General features: G+C 48.0%; 1 protein-coding gene across 1 annotated transcript in view; it reads right to left on the bottom strand.

Moving 5' to 3' along the window:
- The window catches only part of Ryr2 (ryanodine receptor 2), a 285,298-nt gene that overhangs the window by 160,169 nt on the left and 109,219 nt on the right, over positions 1 to 15,910 (bottom strand). The window contains 5 exon segments of the mRNA XM_048367485.1: positions 1,303 to 1,486; positions 2,666 to 2,787; positions 6,944 to 7,108; positions 9,127 to 9,283; positions 11,246 to 11,320. Of these exon segments, the coding sequence (XP_048223442.1) occupies positions 1,303 to 1,486; positions 2,666 to 2,787; positions 6,944 to 7,108; positions 9,127 to 9,283; positions 11,246 to 11,320 (703 nt within the window).

Genomic DNA, 15,910 nt, shown 5'->3' with positions numbered 1-15,910 from the left:
AAAGGAAGAGAAGGAGGAGGAAGAGGAGGAGTTGGAGGAGGAAGAAGAGGAGGAGGAGGAGAAGAGGAGGAGGAGGAAGAGAGGAAGAAGCTGAAGAGGAGGAGGAGGAAGAGGAGGAGGAGGAGGAGGAAGAAGAAGAGGAGGAGGAGGAGGAGGAGGAGAAGGAGGAGGAGGAGGAGGAGGGGGAAGAGGGAGAGGCCAGGGGGATGAGCAATGAAGAGGAAGACTGAGGCTGAACTGGGAAGGAGTACAACATCCCGCCTGAAAAAGAAAAGAGTACAAAGGAGGATGGGGTGTGGCTCAAGTGGTAAAGCAGGCATGTAAGGCCCTGTATTCAAACCCAGGAGCAGAGAGAGAGAGAGAGAGAGAGGAAGAAAGGAGGTGGAGGAAGAGATGAAGAAAGAAGAGGAAGAAGGGGGAGGAAGAAAGGGAAGAAGGGATGAAAGGAGGAAGGAAGTGAAGAAAGAGGAAAGAGATATAAAGGAAGAGAGAGGGCCCTCAGCACACTCAGTGCAGGAGCTTCCTGTGTCCCCCCTGAACCCCCGAATGCGCGGTCCGAGTCCCCTCCCCAGCGTCGGGAGGGGAACAGGAGCTCCCCGCAGTGGCCGTGGGGCTTCAGAAGGAGCAGCGGCCCCCACGAATGCACCGGGTGCTCAGGGAGCCCCCGGGCCTCAGCTCCTGAGCCGGGGGGGGGGCGGGGGAGGCCTCCCAGGGCCGCGTGCTCCCCGATGCAGAGCTGGGGGGGGGGGCTGCGGCCTCTCCCGGGAGCCCCTAGCGCAGTGGAGTTGTGGTAAGAGCACTCGGCTCACACGCCCCCCCCCATCTGTCCCCCTCTCTAAACAGTCCCTCCATGAATCCTGCCACCGGAGCCGATGCACAAACGTGCATCAGACGCCCCCCTCCTCCCCCCTCTCCTCCCCCCCCCTCCTCCCTCCCTCTGGCTGCCCCCCCCCACAAAGCCATGCCAAAAGAAAAGTCACTCGGTTTCCTCCCTTGTCATTCTCTGCCCCCCCCATCTTCCACCACACACGCACCTTTCAAAAGCACACACACCTGGGTTCTACACGTGAGACACACTCGCGGCCCGCGGCTCCCAGACTGACTCGCGCCCCTTAACCCACTCGACTTCTAGCTCTGCACATCTCCCTGCAAGCTATTCCATTCCCTCGTGGGGTATTCTTCTTCATGGCTGAAGAATACTCCGCCGTACGTGCGGGATGATAGGTAGGTGCTTATTTAAAGCCGGGGGACAGGATGGGAAGAACGGGGAGGAGGAACGACCCGGGACGGGACGGGCCCCACCTCCTCCTGGAAGAGGTTCTGCCGGTTCTTCAGGGCGCGCAGCCGGTTCTGCTTGTCCTCGTGCTCCAGGTGCTCGTCCGGCGGGTGGAAGTAGCCGATGAGGTCCTGCAGGCTCAGGCTCACCGACTCGATGGGCAGGTCCACGCTCGGCGCCTTGGCTTTCTTGCTCAGAGCGTCGAGGCCCCTGGAACCGACAACCGACGCGTCCGTCAGGAGCCCGCAGTTCTGGCTCACTAGCTGAGCGTGGGTTTGGAAATAAAATCACACAAGTGCACCCTATGCCGGCGGAAAGGGGAGGGGAGGCCGGGCCTCAGCTCCACTGCGGGGGGGGGGGGCAGATCCCCCCCCTCAACACAGAGCTCCTGGGGCATCTGCAGGGAGCACCCGAGAGCCGCCAAAGCGGTTCTGAAGGCTCCGACTCCACACACGTGCACACAAGCGTCCACCCAGCCAATCTGCGAACTCAGAGAGGGAGCCAGGGCGGGCCAGAGAGCGAATGAGCATAGATGTCGCCAGAAAACACTTGGGCCACGAGTGTGACTGCGTCTGGGGATTAGGAAATCTGCCGATTATGAGAATCCCTCGTTACCATCAGAGTCCCTCATTGTTTGAAATGCACTTTGCATCTCGTCACGGGTCTCCCGGACCCTCAGTACGGAAGGTCTAGCACAAAGACACAGGAAGACACACACCCTCAGCCATCAACCGCGAGTGGTACACACCGCTGACGAGACACATGTCTAACTTACAACTTCATTCAAATAGATAGATAGATAGATGATAGATAGATAGATAGATAGATAGATAGATAGATAGATAGATAGATGATAGATAGATAGATAGATAGATAGATGGATGGATGGATAGATAGATAGATGATAGATAGATAGATGATAGATAGATAGATAGATAGATAGATGGATGATGGATGGATAGATAGATAGATGATAGATAGATAGATGATAGATAGATAGATAGATAGATAGATAGATAGATAGATAAGACTGGGTACAGGTGGCCGTGACTGTCATCCTCCTGGAGGAGGGTCCTGAGGCGAAGCCAGCCTAGGCAGAAAAGTCTACGGGACTCCACCTCCACTCAACCATCAAAACGCTGGACTGGAGGCACGGCTCAGGCGGTGGAGCGCCGGCTATGAGCAAGCAAACCAACCAAGACTGACAGGCCCTGAGTGACAGCTCAGGGATTTATTTTTTTTTTAATTCTCTTAAGGAGCACTTTCGATTGTATTCTGCTGACCCACCATTGCACGTTGATGATCATAGCAAACGTTAGGAACTATCTACTTATAAATCTAGGAAGAAAAAAAAAAAAAAGAATCAAACAAGCATCGCACAAAAGTCACCTTATGAATCTGTTGAAGAGGAAGACGGTGCTGCGGATGACGCGGGCCGTGCGCGACTCCTCGTGCTGAGATCTGGAGAGATTCAAGCCGTCGTCCATGTGTCCTTCGTGGTGCATAATGGCCTGGAAGAGGGGGAAAGCACGGCCGCCGTCCGGCTCCCTCCCCAACCAGAGGGACGGCGGCGGCGCGGTCTCAAAACGCCGAGACGCTGCGGTAGACACGGCCGACAGCGAGGCGACGCCACGACGCTGCGGGGTTCACATTAAATAACGGGTTATTGCTCCGGAGGATGAGACGTCGAGGCAGGAAATGGGGTAAAACCAACAGCAGGGCCTCTTTAGACACCACCTCCCCCCCAGCTTATGCTAGGAACAAACCCCAAAGGAAACGGGCACTTCACATTACATTGTAACGCTCTCCGTATGAAGGCGTGCAGCAGACTAACGAGCCACGAAGGTATATACACCACTTCAAAGGCATCTAAATGGGTTTGTGTGTGTCCGCGGTAGGACTTGAACTTAGGGCCTGACCACTTGTCGCCGAGCTCTTTGTGCGCGCGCTCTCTGCCACTTTGAGCCACGGCTGGTTTTCTGATAGTTCACTGGGGCTAAGAGTCTCACAGACTTTCTTCCCAGTCCGGCTTTGATCCCTGACCCTCAGATCTCAGCCTTCTTAGTCGTCAGGATGACACGCGCGAGCCACCGGCGCATCTGAATGTGAAGCCTGTATGCATACTATCAGTTCTTCCGCTAGACTTTCCATTTCTGAACTATGTGCTGTGTGCAAGTAGCACACCGCAAGTGCCTCTGTGTACCTGGCTGCCTTCTGCAGCACTCAGAGCGAGAACACACGGCACACCTAATCGAGCAGAAAGACTAAAATCATACGCTGTCTAGAAGGCAAGCACGAAGGAACCCTAAACCCATCATCAGTGAGCCACAGATACGCACAGGTGCTCCCAGATTAGCCCTTGCCTGCACTCAGCAATAAAGACGCAGCTGAAACGCAGGAACACATTACTCCTTGAGAAAACGACACCAAATACAGGGGGAAGCAGAATTAATGAAGATAGAAAGACAAATCCACACATAAGAACTCAAATCCTAGAAAGGATGAATGAACCCCAAATTCTACTCTACAAAAAGACAAATAGATCCACCTCTCACGAGGCAGGCTGAAAATAAAGTCGGAAGCAGAAAGCACCGAGGAAGGGGATTAATGACGATGACAGAATACTGTGTACAACACGGGGGCAAAAAACAAATGCAGCCAACAAGCAAGAAGGGGCCATCGAGGGCTGGGGATACGGCCTAGTGGCAAGAGTGCTTGCCTCGTATACATGAAGCCCTGGGTTCGATTCCCCAGCACCACATAGATAGAAAACGGCCAGAAGTGGCGCTGTGGCTCAAGTGGCAGAGTGCTAGCCTTGAGCAAAAAGAAGCCAGGGACAGTGCTCAGGCCCTGAGTCCAAGGCCCAGGACTGGCAAAAACAAAAGAAAAGAAAAAAGAAGGGGCGATGGAGAAGAAGAGGATGGATTCATAGAGAAGCAGACAGAATCATCCATGTAGCAGGACACACAGCCCACGCCTACGCCCTGGCTGCTCAGGAGGCAGAGTCAGGGGTCTCAGGAGAACAAGACCTTCAGAACAACCTGAACAGCAAGAGAAAGAGAGACAACATTTCCATCAAGGAACGAGGAGGAAAATGAGAACAATGTCTTAGAGTAGGAATAGTAACCAGAAACGTTTCTTCAGAAAATATTGGAAAGATCATTTAAGATTCGCTACTTTAGAGACTATAGGACTCACCTGCAGAGGTGAAATCTGCTACGCCACCAGGAATAAGCATTCCTGAGGGTAGCCTGGGCTGGACCGGGGTTTAGGAAATTATGGATTAGCATGTGCTTTTATGAAGCCCATGAGAAAGGAATAATTTAAATATCTTTAAATAACTGAATAAAGGCCAAAGGAGAATGATATTTCCATGACATGGGAAAACTGCATGAAATTTAAATTTAACTCCTCATAAAGCTAATTTCCTTTATGAATATACACAACTATACATAAAATATTAATAAATTAAGTCAAACAGGACCTTGCAAAAATAACACACTCTGGTCAAGCCAGGATTCTTCAATCACTGGATGTCTGATAACATTCACTTTGGTGTCAGGTTAAGAGAGATCAGAACATAATTTCTTTTCTCCCTTCATTAATAAAATCCAGAAATCACTGTTGATCATTTTGAAAAGCTAAGTAAAATGGGAGTCGTAGGAGACCAGCCATAAAAGCCATTCCAGTTTGTCACTAAGATGCAGGAGTTTATATCTTTTATCCCAGAAAGGAGTAAAAATTTGCCACGAGAGAAAAAAGGCCACCTGAAATAGAAAGGAAAGCCGGGTGACATTTTCTAAGAAGGATATAGAAGAAAATGAGAACTTCAAACACATCAAAGGGGTTCAAAGAAGAAAAGGGCAGCGAAAATTACTCCGAAGCAAGAGGCCAGGCACGGGAAAGAGGAACCCACACGCTCCCGACAAAGAAACCGGCAGACTTGGCCACGCGCCCGCACGGGAAGCCTCGGGAAGCCCCCACACCGGTGGGCCGTGGCTAGAGCGGCCCGGAAGCAGGTGGTGTCAGGGAAACGGAGACGGGGAGACGGCTAGCAGCGGAGAGTGGGCGAGCCAGGACCCCACACCTGTCTCTCCTCTGCTTCCTGCCCCTACCAGAGCTCTTCATCTGCCGATGATGCTTCTCCTAGATCAGCCGATCACCCACAGCTCCGCCATCAACACCTCCACCACCATCACCAAGTCTACAGCTAAGCGTTTGCATGTCAGTGTCTATACACCTCACCCCTCGGCCCTGGGAACAAGTAACTCTGTCCCCTGGGACATGACCAGGAGCGAGTGTAACAGTGACAATAACAGCCTTCCCATAGGGATGTGCTGGAGCCCAACACGATCCACACCAAGCCCGACCTTCCTACAGCCAGCGCCCGCCACTCTCCACAGATCCCAGAGTCCCGAATGAGCTACACAGCAAACGAAAAGGACATGGAAAACAAAACCTTCCGCCTCGTTAAAGCCCGCCTTACCCAAAGTGCCTCATCCTTCAGTTCCGCGCGCTGTGCGGCATGTCATGCATAAAAATATGACCCATCTGTCTATCACCATGTACTGCCTCAGGAAACTCACAGATCAGGAGAGACAGAAAGACTTGTAGCCTAGTAAATAAAATAGTACAGGAGGGTCTGTAACATGTCACGAGCTAGGTGTGGATACGTATGTTATAGGAACACAGAAAGCGGGTGGTAGAGTCACTGAGATCTGAATGACTTCCAACTTGGTCTTTTACATTTAACCTCTGAATGATGGGTGGAAATTAGGTAGACAAAAAGGCTTCAACGGATACTCCAAACATTAAAACACTTCTGTGCAAATCACAGGCGCTGGTGGCTTGTAATCCTAGCTACTCGGGAGGCTGAGGTCTGAGAAGAGCAGCTCCATGCCGGCTCTGGCAGGAAAAGGCCACGAGGCTCTTACTTCCCATTAACTACCAGAAAACAGGAAGTCGCACGGTGGCTTTAAGTAGTAGAGCACCAGCCTTGAACAAAGAGAGCTCGAGGACAGTGCCGGGCCCCAAGTTCGAGCCCCATGACAGGCCGACATAAAGAGCACAGGCAGGGCAGAGCCACGGCTTTCTTGAGGAACGGAACATTCGTGTAAAGTGGCGCACTGGGGAAACTGGGCGTGCACGCCTAGCCTAGCAACTGAGAAGAACAGGAGAATGGAGGAAGGACGGGAAGGGCCCCACGACACCACCCAAGAGTGGGGGCTCACGGGTGAGGTCGGCGAAGGACACAGCAGCAGCCAGGACCCAGGACGGAAGAAGGAATCAGGTCCACTAAACTAGCACCCGCCAGGGAGTGTCTTCTGCAGTGAATATCAATGTACACGAGCCCATGGGACCTACTCCAGCATCCGGGCAATGGTTTGAGTGTAAAACTGCAGCGTCTGTTACGGTGGGATTTATTGTTTTTCAAGGGATTCACTGAAAGGGCTGAGGGTTTCAGATGACGGAAGAGCTCACTTCCCCCACTGGAACAAAACGGGGCGGATGGGGCTGAATGAATGCACTGGCGTGCCACGTGGCCTGCTGGATACAATAGACAGCACACCTTCAGAGGGAGGTGACCTTGAGCACTCAACCTATGACCTTGAGCTGGTGGGGCCGAGCTGGTGGGGCTCGCTAGGCCTTCGGGTGCTGCGCCATTACCTTGCGCTGCCCAGACCCCATCCTGGCGGATTTCGCATCCACGGCCTGGTAGGTGAGCCACAGGCCCGTATCCACGTGCTGGATGTAGCAGACCGAGTCTCCGTACTTGATCTCGGACGTCCCCATGCCGTCTACTTCTTTTCTCACTCCAACATCTAATTTTTCCTAAGCGGGAAAAGACACCGCAAAGGGTCAAATTTGAAAAACAAACCACCACCACCACCAACAACAACAACCCTGGCTTCTATCAACAGGAGGTAGCCTTGCTGTAAACGTTAAAATTCAGCCCTCAGAATTCCACTAAAATAACAAGGGTCAAGTAGTCGACTGTTCTAAATCAACCTCCACTGATAAACCAAACCAGGAAACTTATCAAGAGAAATAACATATTCTTGAATTATTCACACGCGTAGAACATTATTTTGGCCCCAACATAAAGGTCTTATTTTACTTAAGGGCAAACATGAAATCAGAGATCTTAACATTAAGTCATTGAAGCTCAGTGTTATTTTATTTTCTCATTGGTAATGGTGAACAGGATAGACGCGCGTTCCAAAACATTCATTTTGCAAGACAATCTTTGCTACTTATTACCTCTAGGACACTAACAAGTGGATTAGAAATCTTAGGTCTCGGTTTTCTCGTGGATAAATAAAACTAGCAAAAGCACCTCAATGACCAATCAAAAAGAAATGAGATGATGCTCGTAATGGGATCAGAAAAACATGATCTAAATGACACTGGAAGTGTTTAGCATGGAGCCTGGGATTCAATTGGCACACAAATAAGCCCTGATGGCTTGGAACATGATGATGTATTGCTAATGGTTATTTCTTTTTAATTCAATTTCTGCTACTGCAGTTTCCAACTTAAATGGTAGATGTTTTCATTCTGAAAGGGAGTCAAGTTCCCCTTAGAAACCACGGCACAGAAAATGCCATGCACCGCCTGGCTATGGCTTCTTATTCTCTTCTTCCTTGATTAGCTTTCCTTCTTCAAACTACCTTATCTTTCTCTTATGTCATTGCCATTTGTTGTCTGAAATTAACTGCAGCTATGCAAATCTTTTTTACGTTAAAGTGAAATGTTCGTGCTATATATAAAAAAAGAAATGATTAAGGGGGGAAAAAACCCTACAATATATCAGATTTTTCATGTCCTTTTCATTTTGTCCTAATGGTTGATGACTCTAAAAGTGATTAGAAACCCTTCTTAAAGTCAAAGTGAGTTAAAATTCTCAATACAGAAAGGTGAAGATCCTTTAAGAAAATACACAATTATCAATTAGGTTGAATTAACTATTATGCAAATAACTTGGAGCCTCGTTCTAAGAATCTGCAATAAAACAGACAATAAACCATTCCAATTTCATGGTATCAAATGAGGTAAACTACCAATCTACTTATACCAAGTCTGTCAATAGGAGAATTGCATTCTAGGGGAAAATATAGCCATAGAATTATCTCTTCAAAAGAAAACAATGAGCCTCTATAAAACATGTTATTCTTTTATCCAAAAAGAATCAGTTTGTAGTCTAATTATTTAGGAGCTCGCAGATTACATTTTGAGAAGTCGCACGCTATATAATGATGCATGTCTTGCTTTTGGTGGCAAGGGCTGACATCACTCTGGTGATGAGAAATTTCAATGATGAAATCTCCTGGTGACTGCGTTCTAAGAGTTACTCTGACCCTGAATTAGGTAATAACTGCCAAAATGCCATGAGGAAAGAAACTTCCAGCCCAGTCAGGTTCTTTCTTACCTTCATTTCCTATCACTTCCTGTCACTCACGCATAAAAGAAGCGCCATTGACGCCCAGGCCCTGAGTTCAAGCCCCAATACTTGCACAAAAGAAAATAACCAAATAAATAAATCACACAAAAAAAGTGGGAAAGCCCTAGGTAAGATTCAAAAGGTAACTAGAGCCAAATATAAACTACTCTCAGAAATACAAATCAAAGTCAAACTTCATAAAAAGTCCATACGGTTTCACCTCTCTAAGAGATGGGTGGACGGACGGATGAACGGACAGATGGATGAACGGACAGATGGATGGTGTGTAAGACTGAAGAGCTAATAAACCCAGTAAGATCTCTGGGCAGGTCCTTGCGGTCTGTGGAGGTGATTTTCCTCGGATGGAGGAGAAGGATGCGGAGACCTGAGAGAACAGACGGCGTCTTACCTTGGAAGACCGGAAGGTAAAGGCTGTTGATTTCACGTCCGCCTTCTCTTTGTCCATGAGCAGCAGGTTCTTGTCTTCCAGGAGGCTCAGGTACTTGCCGGTGGTGACGTGGCGCAGGCGGAAGGGCTGGCCCCAGCGGATGTGGCTCCCGCTCCACCTGGCGGAAGGCAGTGGCAGCGTCACTGCGTGCCTGGCAACATGGCCCCAGTAAGCTCGATAGTCATCTACAGGCTTAACAGTGACGTGCATCCCACCTTAGGCATCGAGGAAACCTAAGTTCATTGCTTTATGAATCGGTGTTATGAATCTAGAACTTTCTGTGGTCGTTTTGTTTGTTTGGGGCCAATCGTGAGGCTTGAACTCAGGGCCTTGGTGCTGTCCTGGAGCTTGTCGGCTCAAGGCTGACGCTCTACCACTTGAGCCACAGCTCCACTTCTGGCTTTTTTGGTAACTGGAGTCTCAAGGGCTTTCCTGCCCGGGATGGCTTTGAACCGAGATGGAAATGCTCAGATCTCAGCCTCCTGAATAGCTAGGATGACAGGCGTGAGCCACCAACACCTGGCTAATCTAGAACGTAACGGAAAGAAAATGTAAAAAATGTAGATAAAACATTCTGTGGCTAAGGATAATAGGAGCAAGAAAAAGAAAGAAAGAAAGAAAGAAAAGCATGCTAGTCAGACATGCCACACCTCGGGGTGAAATTCTGTCAGGAGAGAGTTAAAGGAAATAAGAGGAGGGGAGGCTTTCCATCCTGAGTGTTAAAGAAAATGGTGTTCAAGCATTTGTAAGTCAATGGACTGGGGCATATTCTTATTACCAATAGGATACCCTGATAGGAAAGGTGAAAGCATTTTATTTTAAATAGGCAACCCCTTAGTGGAGGAGAAGTTAATCTCCATGGACCTAATTAAACTGATGCTGACAACAGTCTATGTCTACCTCAACCATCTTCAAGGATGGGAAAGTTTTTCCAGAATTACTCTATGGAATGCTCTCACCCAAACCAAATGACGATCACAAAGTCATTTTACTCATCATTAGATAGGACATGATCTCTCTCTCCGTCTCTGTCTCTCTCTCTCTCCCTCCCTCCCTTACTCCATCCTTCCCACCTCTCTCTGTCTCTCTCTCTGTCTCTCTCTCTCTCTCTCTCTCTCTCTCTCACACACACACACACACACACATCTGTAAAGGTAGCAAGACAGTCCCTCTCCCCAACCAAAGAGTATCTAATCCTATCGAAGTAACTTCCCAGTTATTTAAAGAAATCTAACTGATAATTTCATTCCATTTAAAACTATGCCTGTCAAAATCATTTTCTTGCTGGGCAGTGGTAGCTCCTACCCGTAATCCTAGCTACTCAGGAGGCTGAGATCTGAGGGTCACAGTTCAAAGCCAGCCTGGGCAAGAAAGTCCGTGGGATTCTTATCTCCAATTAATCAGCTAGGATGGGCATACATGCCAAAGTAAACATTTTATTTATTTAAAAGCATTTACTTAGAGGATCTGAAAGGGCACTCTTCATACAGCCCTTGAACTTCCCAGAAATATGTACGCATAAATGTGTGTGTATATAAATCCTTGTCGCTGTAATGAATACGTCATGACTTTTATTACAACTCATATTTCTTGCTCTCCTATTAAGCTATTTGTAAGTAGAGAGCATTTTTTTTAATCTCTGGGGTTCAGGTTACCTCTGGTTCGCACGCACCTTTAAGGAGGTTAAATTCAGAGTATTTACGACTGGACATGAGCAACAAGCCGGCAGACCACTAGCCCCGCCTCCAAACCCTCCTGGCTCTGGGAATAGAGTTGGGATGAGATGCTGCTCCAAAGCATTTCATTCCAAAGGACATTACGCTAAGTTTCTCAGGTCTGCCTGGCTGTAACGTGGATATGCAAATCAAGATGGCTGTAACGTGAATATGCAAATCAAGATGCATGAAGTAGGCCAGTGAGGGAGGGGAGAGAGAAGAGGGAAACTCTTCCTCCATCACGCTGTATCTTTGCTCCTGTGCTGGGGCTGTTAGCAGGACGGAGCTGTGGGGACCCCAAGGCCCAGGGCACAGAGCACCCCGTTCCCTGGGAGCCCCAGGCTGGACTCAGAGGTTCTACTTACGCAACCCTTAGCGTCTCCAGTCTCCAAAGGGAGCGAGCGTGAACAGAGACAGCGCCACCTTCATAGTGAACAGTTCTGTTGAAACAAAGAGGGTCCAAGTTCTGAGCTTCACAGGTGAACACAGGTGCAGCTCCCTGCGCAATGCAGACTCAGCAACACAGTTTTGTGGTTAGTAAGTGTGGTACGAAGGAGCTGCCATTTCATCAGTCAAGCAAGGAGTACATTTCTTCTTGACAAGTCACAGGTTCCTTCCTTCCCATTCTCCCTTCCCATCCCTGCCCACAAGTTACATAGGCCATTTTCTACACGGTGCATACTGAATAGTATAATAGTATGATTGCATTTGTCCACCCTTTCTCCCTCCTCTTAAGTATCCCCTTTTACCCTCTCAGAAGAAAAAAAAAAACTCAAAGCAAAGACAAACACCACCGCCACCAACAATTAACTAAAAAGTAAATAATTTCTTTAAAAAAGTTGACCGTTTTGCAGTGTGCCAAAACAGTGTTACAACTATTGGGGAAAAGAAGACAACTGGACATCAATACATCAATATTATTTTAACCCAAACCTGTTCTGTTTTGTTTTTTTTTAAATCCAATTCATAAATCAGAAAAAGTCAAAGTTACCACATTTTCACTAAATGAGAAACAACACCCTCCGGGCTGTAAGTCACTTCCGTATGACGTGCTTTGCTCTAACACGACACACCACGTTAAGGAACTCAAACTTTGGGCACACCACCTAAAATTCCCTGAAGAGGTTGTCTAAGGCTATTTTCCTACAATACAAATTCTTCTTGTTGCATCATGAATTCAGCTTCGCAGAGCTTTCATCATAGGGTCCAACGAGATAAAAGGAGTTAGCTATTTTAGAAACGGGCTCTGAAATGCAGTCCAGGTCTTATCTCGATTGTAGAGACACTTGTTTTCTCAGTAAAAAAGCAGGCATTCTGACAGCTAGGAGAGTTCATCTTGAAAAATCTGAGGCCCAGAGAAGACTACATTAGCATACTAATAAAAGCACAAATCCTTTACACACTCCTCCCGGGCTGACAGCACCATGAAATTTTACAGGGTACACAATTCCAATTAAAGGCCTCTAAGTACAGAATCGTATCATGAAACACATTATTAGTTTGGCAATACGGACAGCGTGGAGAGCCCCCTGCACACGCCAGGGGTGAGCTGTTCGCGGGACATCTCCTCCCGATGACGTCACTCACGGTCGTGACGTCACCGTGGGAGGGGAGGGCAAGGAGTCGCAAGGCTGAGTCACCTGCTATCCTCGCTACTCTGGAGGTGGAGAGCTGGAGGTTTGTGCTTTGGGATCAGCCTGGGCAATAAAATAACACTAGGAATAGGAATCTTTTTTTTTTTCAACATGATTTTCAGTGAATTGTCATACACTACCAAAAAAAAATCCCATCTCCTTTGAAAAATCACCAGGAGTTGTTTTTTTTTTTCTTTTAAGTAAGCTACGTGATTACGTATCTAACTAGTAGCAATCGCTACTATTTTTTATTTCAGGACCAAAATGAACCGCCGTGAAGTGCTACTCTTGAGCACAGGAAGTAGGTAACCAAAAGTATCACTGCACCGTAACGCAATCCAGCACACATCCGTTAGGCTAAAGAAAAAGATCACAGGATCATGCCAAACTCCTAAAACCAACTGTCCATTATCTGATATCTTCACTGTAGAAAAGTCAAATGCTTTCCAACTTCCGCGATAAATAACAAGTCATTAGGATTAACCATCTACCTCAGCACCAAAAATCAAACCTAAGTCTAACAAAAAGCATGTACAAGATCTACATGATGGACAATATAAAACTCCAGGGAAAGAAAATTTTAAAAACGAGGTAAACAAACGGAGGGAGGTCCCACGTGCGTGGAAGGCGCGATGGACACGCTAACGCGCTTGGCTTGTGCTTTTAGAGCAACATCAGTCCAAATCCTGCAATTCTTCGGTGTACGTGAACCGAAGACGGTCAAGTTTCCGTGGGGGCAGGCGTGAGGCCCAGCAGGCCCCACGCTGAAGAAGAAGCCGCCTCGAAGAGCTCACGCTAGCTGACCTCGGGACTCATAACCGAGGGAAACACTGCTCCTTACGGATCTACACTAATGAAGAGCGTGCGGTGCAGGCAAGGGAACAGACAAACAGATCGATGGGAGCGAGCAGATGGCCCAGAAACGGAGCCACACGGAGCCCATCCGTGAGTCTTGGAAGACGAGCGAAGGTGACTTCAAAACCTGGACGTTCACTTGCAAAGATAAAGAACCCGGACAGGCCGTGCCCGTCTATGACAAAGGGGAGGGCAGAGCGCATCAGAGCTGCTCCGAAAGCTTCCTCGGGCAGTGGCCGAGGGTGACGCCTGGTCTGGGAGAGGCCTCCGTGGCCCCTCGTGGGTGGGAGCACAAACCGTGTCTCTGTCTACCCCACACTGAGAAACGGCGAGTCCATCATGGCACCAAGCCCGTCTCGCGACTTGGCGACTGTGTACAGTCCCAGCTCCTGAGGTCCTCGCGGTATGGAGAGGGGCAGGGGCTAAAAAGATGGTCAAGCAGACCGACAGCCGGCTTCTGCCTGCTAAGTCACATTCTAGAAGGAACCGTGGCTTTTATTCCCACATAGTGGCAGGAAGGAGGACTTAATTACCCTGTCCTTGAGACGAAAGAGACAGAGCCCATCCGTGCCAAGAACACCGCCTGGTGAGGTGAGGGGGACAAGTTCATTCTGTCTCTGTCTCTGTCTGTCTGTCTGTCTCTCCCTCTCTCTCTCACACACACACACACATACACACACACTCACACACACACACTCACTCCAATCACTTCTTTGCTTTTTTTCCTCTCCATTGCTCTTATCTAATTCATTTTACCTCTGCGTACATGGAAATTTGGGTGTTACTAAGCACACACACACACACACACACACACACACACGTTTTTATTGTCACACATCTCAACTAGAATGCAATCTTCCTGAGCTAGGACACAGGTGCCTGTCTATAACCTGCACAGCCTTTAAGTGAACAGAGCTGTACATACTCTATGTCAATATGTTTTAACATAAAAATGTAGTGTTATAAACAATGACTATCTAACACTGATCTCCAGATCAGAGATAGCAATCAGATTATGCCCCGCTCTTATCCCTTTCAACATGTATTAGGTTGCTTGGGCTAGCTCAGCGTCAAGTGTCAGCCTAGCAGGTGTGAAGCCGTGGGTTCAATTCCCAGTATCACCAAAATTAAGTAGACTGAAATGTTTTAACTTAACAGTATCATACACTTGATTCAGACGGTGCATGTGTAATCTACGAATAAGGGTATTCATGCACAGAAAGAAACACCCTTGTGGACATTCTCTTATATCCCTGTAAAATTGTGGGTAGAAATAGTGAAATCTGCTGAGAGACAAAAATTCTAAACAGAAAATATTCCCCCCATACAGAACATCCTGCATGAGAGAATAAAAAACTTTATAATCAGAAGCATCTGGAATAGAGGTTCGCTTTGTGTGTGTTTGCACTAAGATCTAGTTGTACGATCCAGGCTGCCTTGGAATCCAGCACCGTCCTGTTTCTGCTGCTGGAGTAGCGATTGCAGGCATGAACCACCAGACCTGGCTAAGAGTATATGTTTTAAAATGCCACGTTGCACCTGATAAATTCCTAACCATCTTTCTCTGCTGCTAGACACAGTACTCCGAAGTTTCTTACTTAAACCTCCTCTTGGGGGGGGGGGGGGAAAACCTCTTAATTATCTTAAAATAACAACGATGTTTGACGCCACAGGTGTGTCAGCATTCAGCCAGAATCATCTCACAGATGGGGCAGGGAGGGAGGGGATAATATCTACCCTTTCTCCAATCACGTCTACCCAAGTGCATTGCAAGAGCCTGTCTGACATTCTTCGCAAGGACGAAGAGGTGGCAGCCTCCCGGGCATACACACCCCACTGTGGAAGTTCAGATGGACCTATTAATATCTGAAGTGATCGAGCTTGTCTCCGAGGAACAGTTTCCATAACAACAATTATAGTTACGCATGGTCCACACCTGTCAGTGGACTCACTCAGGCGGAGACGGTCGATCAACGCACCGAGGGACCAGAGCACCGAGGAGCAGAGGATGCCGACGTATCTCACAAGGAAACACCACCGTTGGCCATCCACTTAATCACCTCCTCTCCTTCAGACCACAGAGCTGAGCTGATACTGATTCTTCTGCTTTCATCACAGGATATAAGTCATGGGTACAGCCAGGACAAAATTCCAGCAGAGTTTGAGGTAAAAGAAACTTTATTTCCCTGGAACCTCTACTTTTCAGATGTGTGTGTGTGTACGTTTTTAAGGTATCTTGGCTTCCTTTCATATGTTAGAGGTCATCTTAATACATCCCTACCACCAACAGGCTGACCCTAAAGGAAGACCCATTGCCTGAAGGCCCGGTGGCCTTTTGCTTCTGCCTTTCCTTGAGGCACAGGTCATGGTTTCGAGTGAGAAAAGAGCAAGACGTTTAAAAGTCTATGTCAGCCAGGCACAGTGGCTCTTCCCTGTAGTCCTAGCTACTCAAGAGGCTGAGATGTAAGGATTAGGTTCAAAGCCAGCCAGGCCAGGAAAGACTCTTATCTCTAATCTCTTAACAACCAAAACATAAAATTA

The sequence above is a fragment of the Perognathus longimembris genome, chromosome 18, assembly GCF_023159225.1.
Source record: "Perognathus longimembris pacificus isolate PPM17 chromosome 18, ASM2315922v1, whole genome shotgun sequence".
Classification (NCBI taxonomy): domain Eukaryota; kingdom Metazoa; phylum Chordata; class Mammalia; order Rodentia; family Heteromyidae; genus Perognathus; species Perognathus longimembris.
The sequence above is the reverse complement of the archived record's forward strand: the minus strand, read 5'-3'. Positions and strand labels throughout refer to the sequence as shown.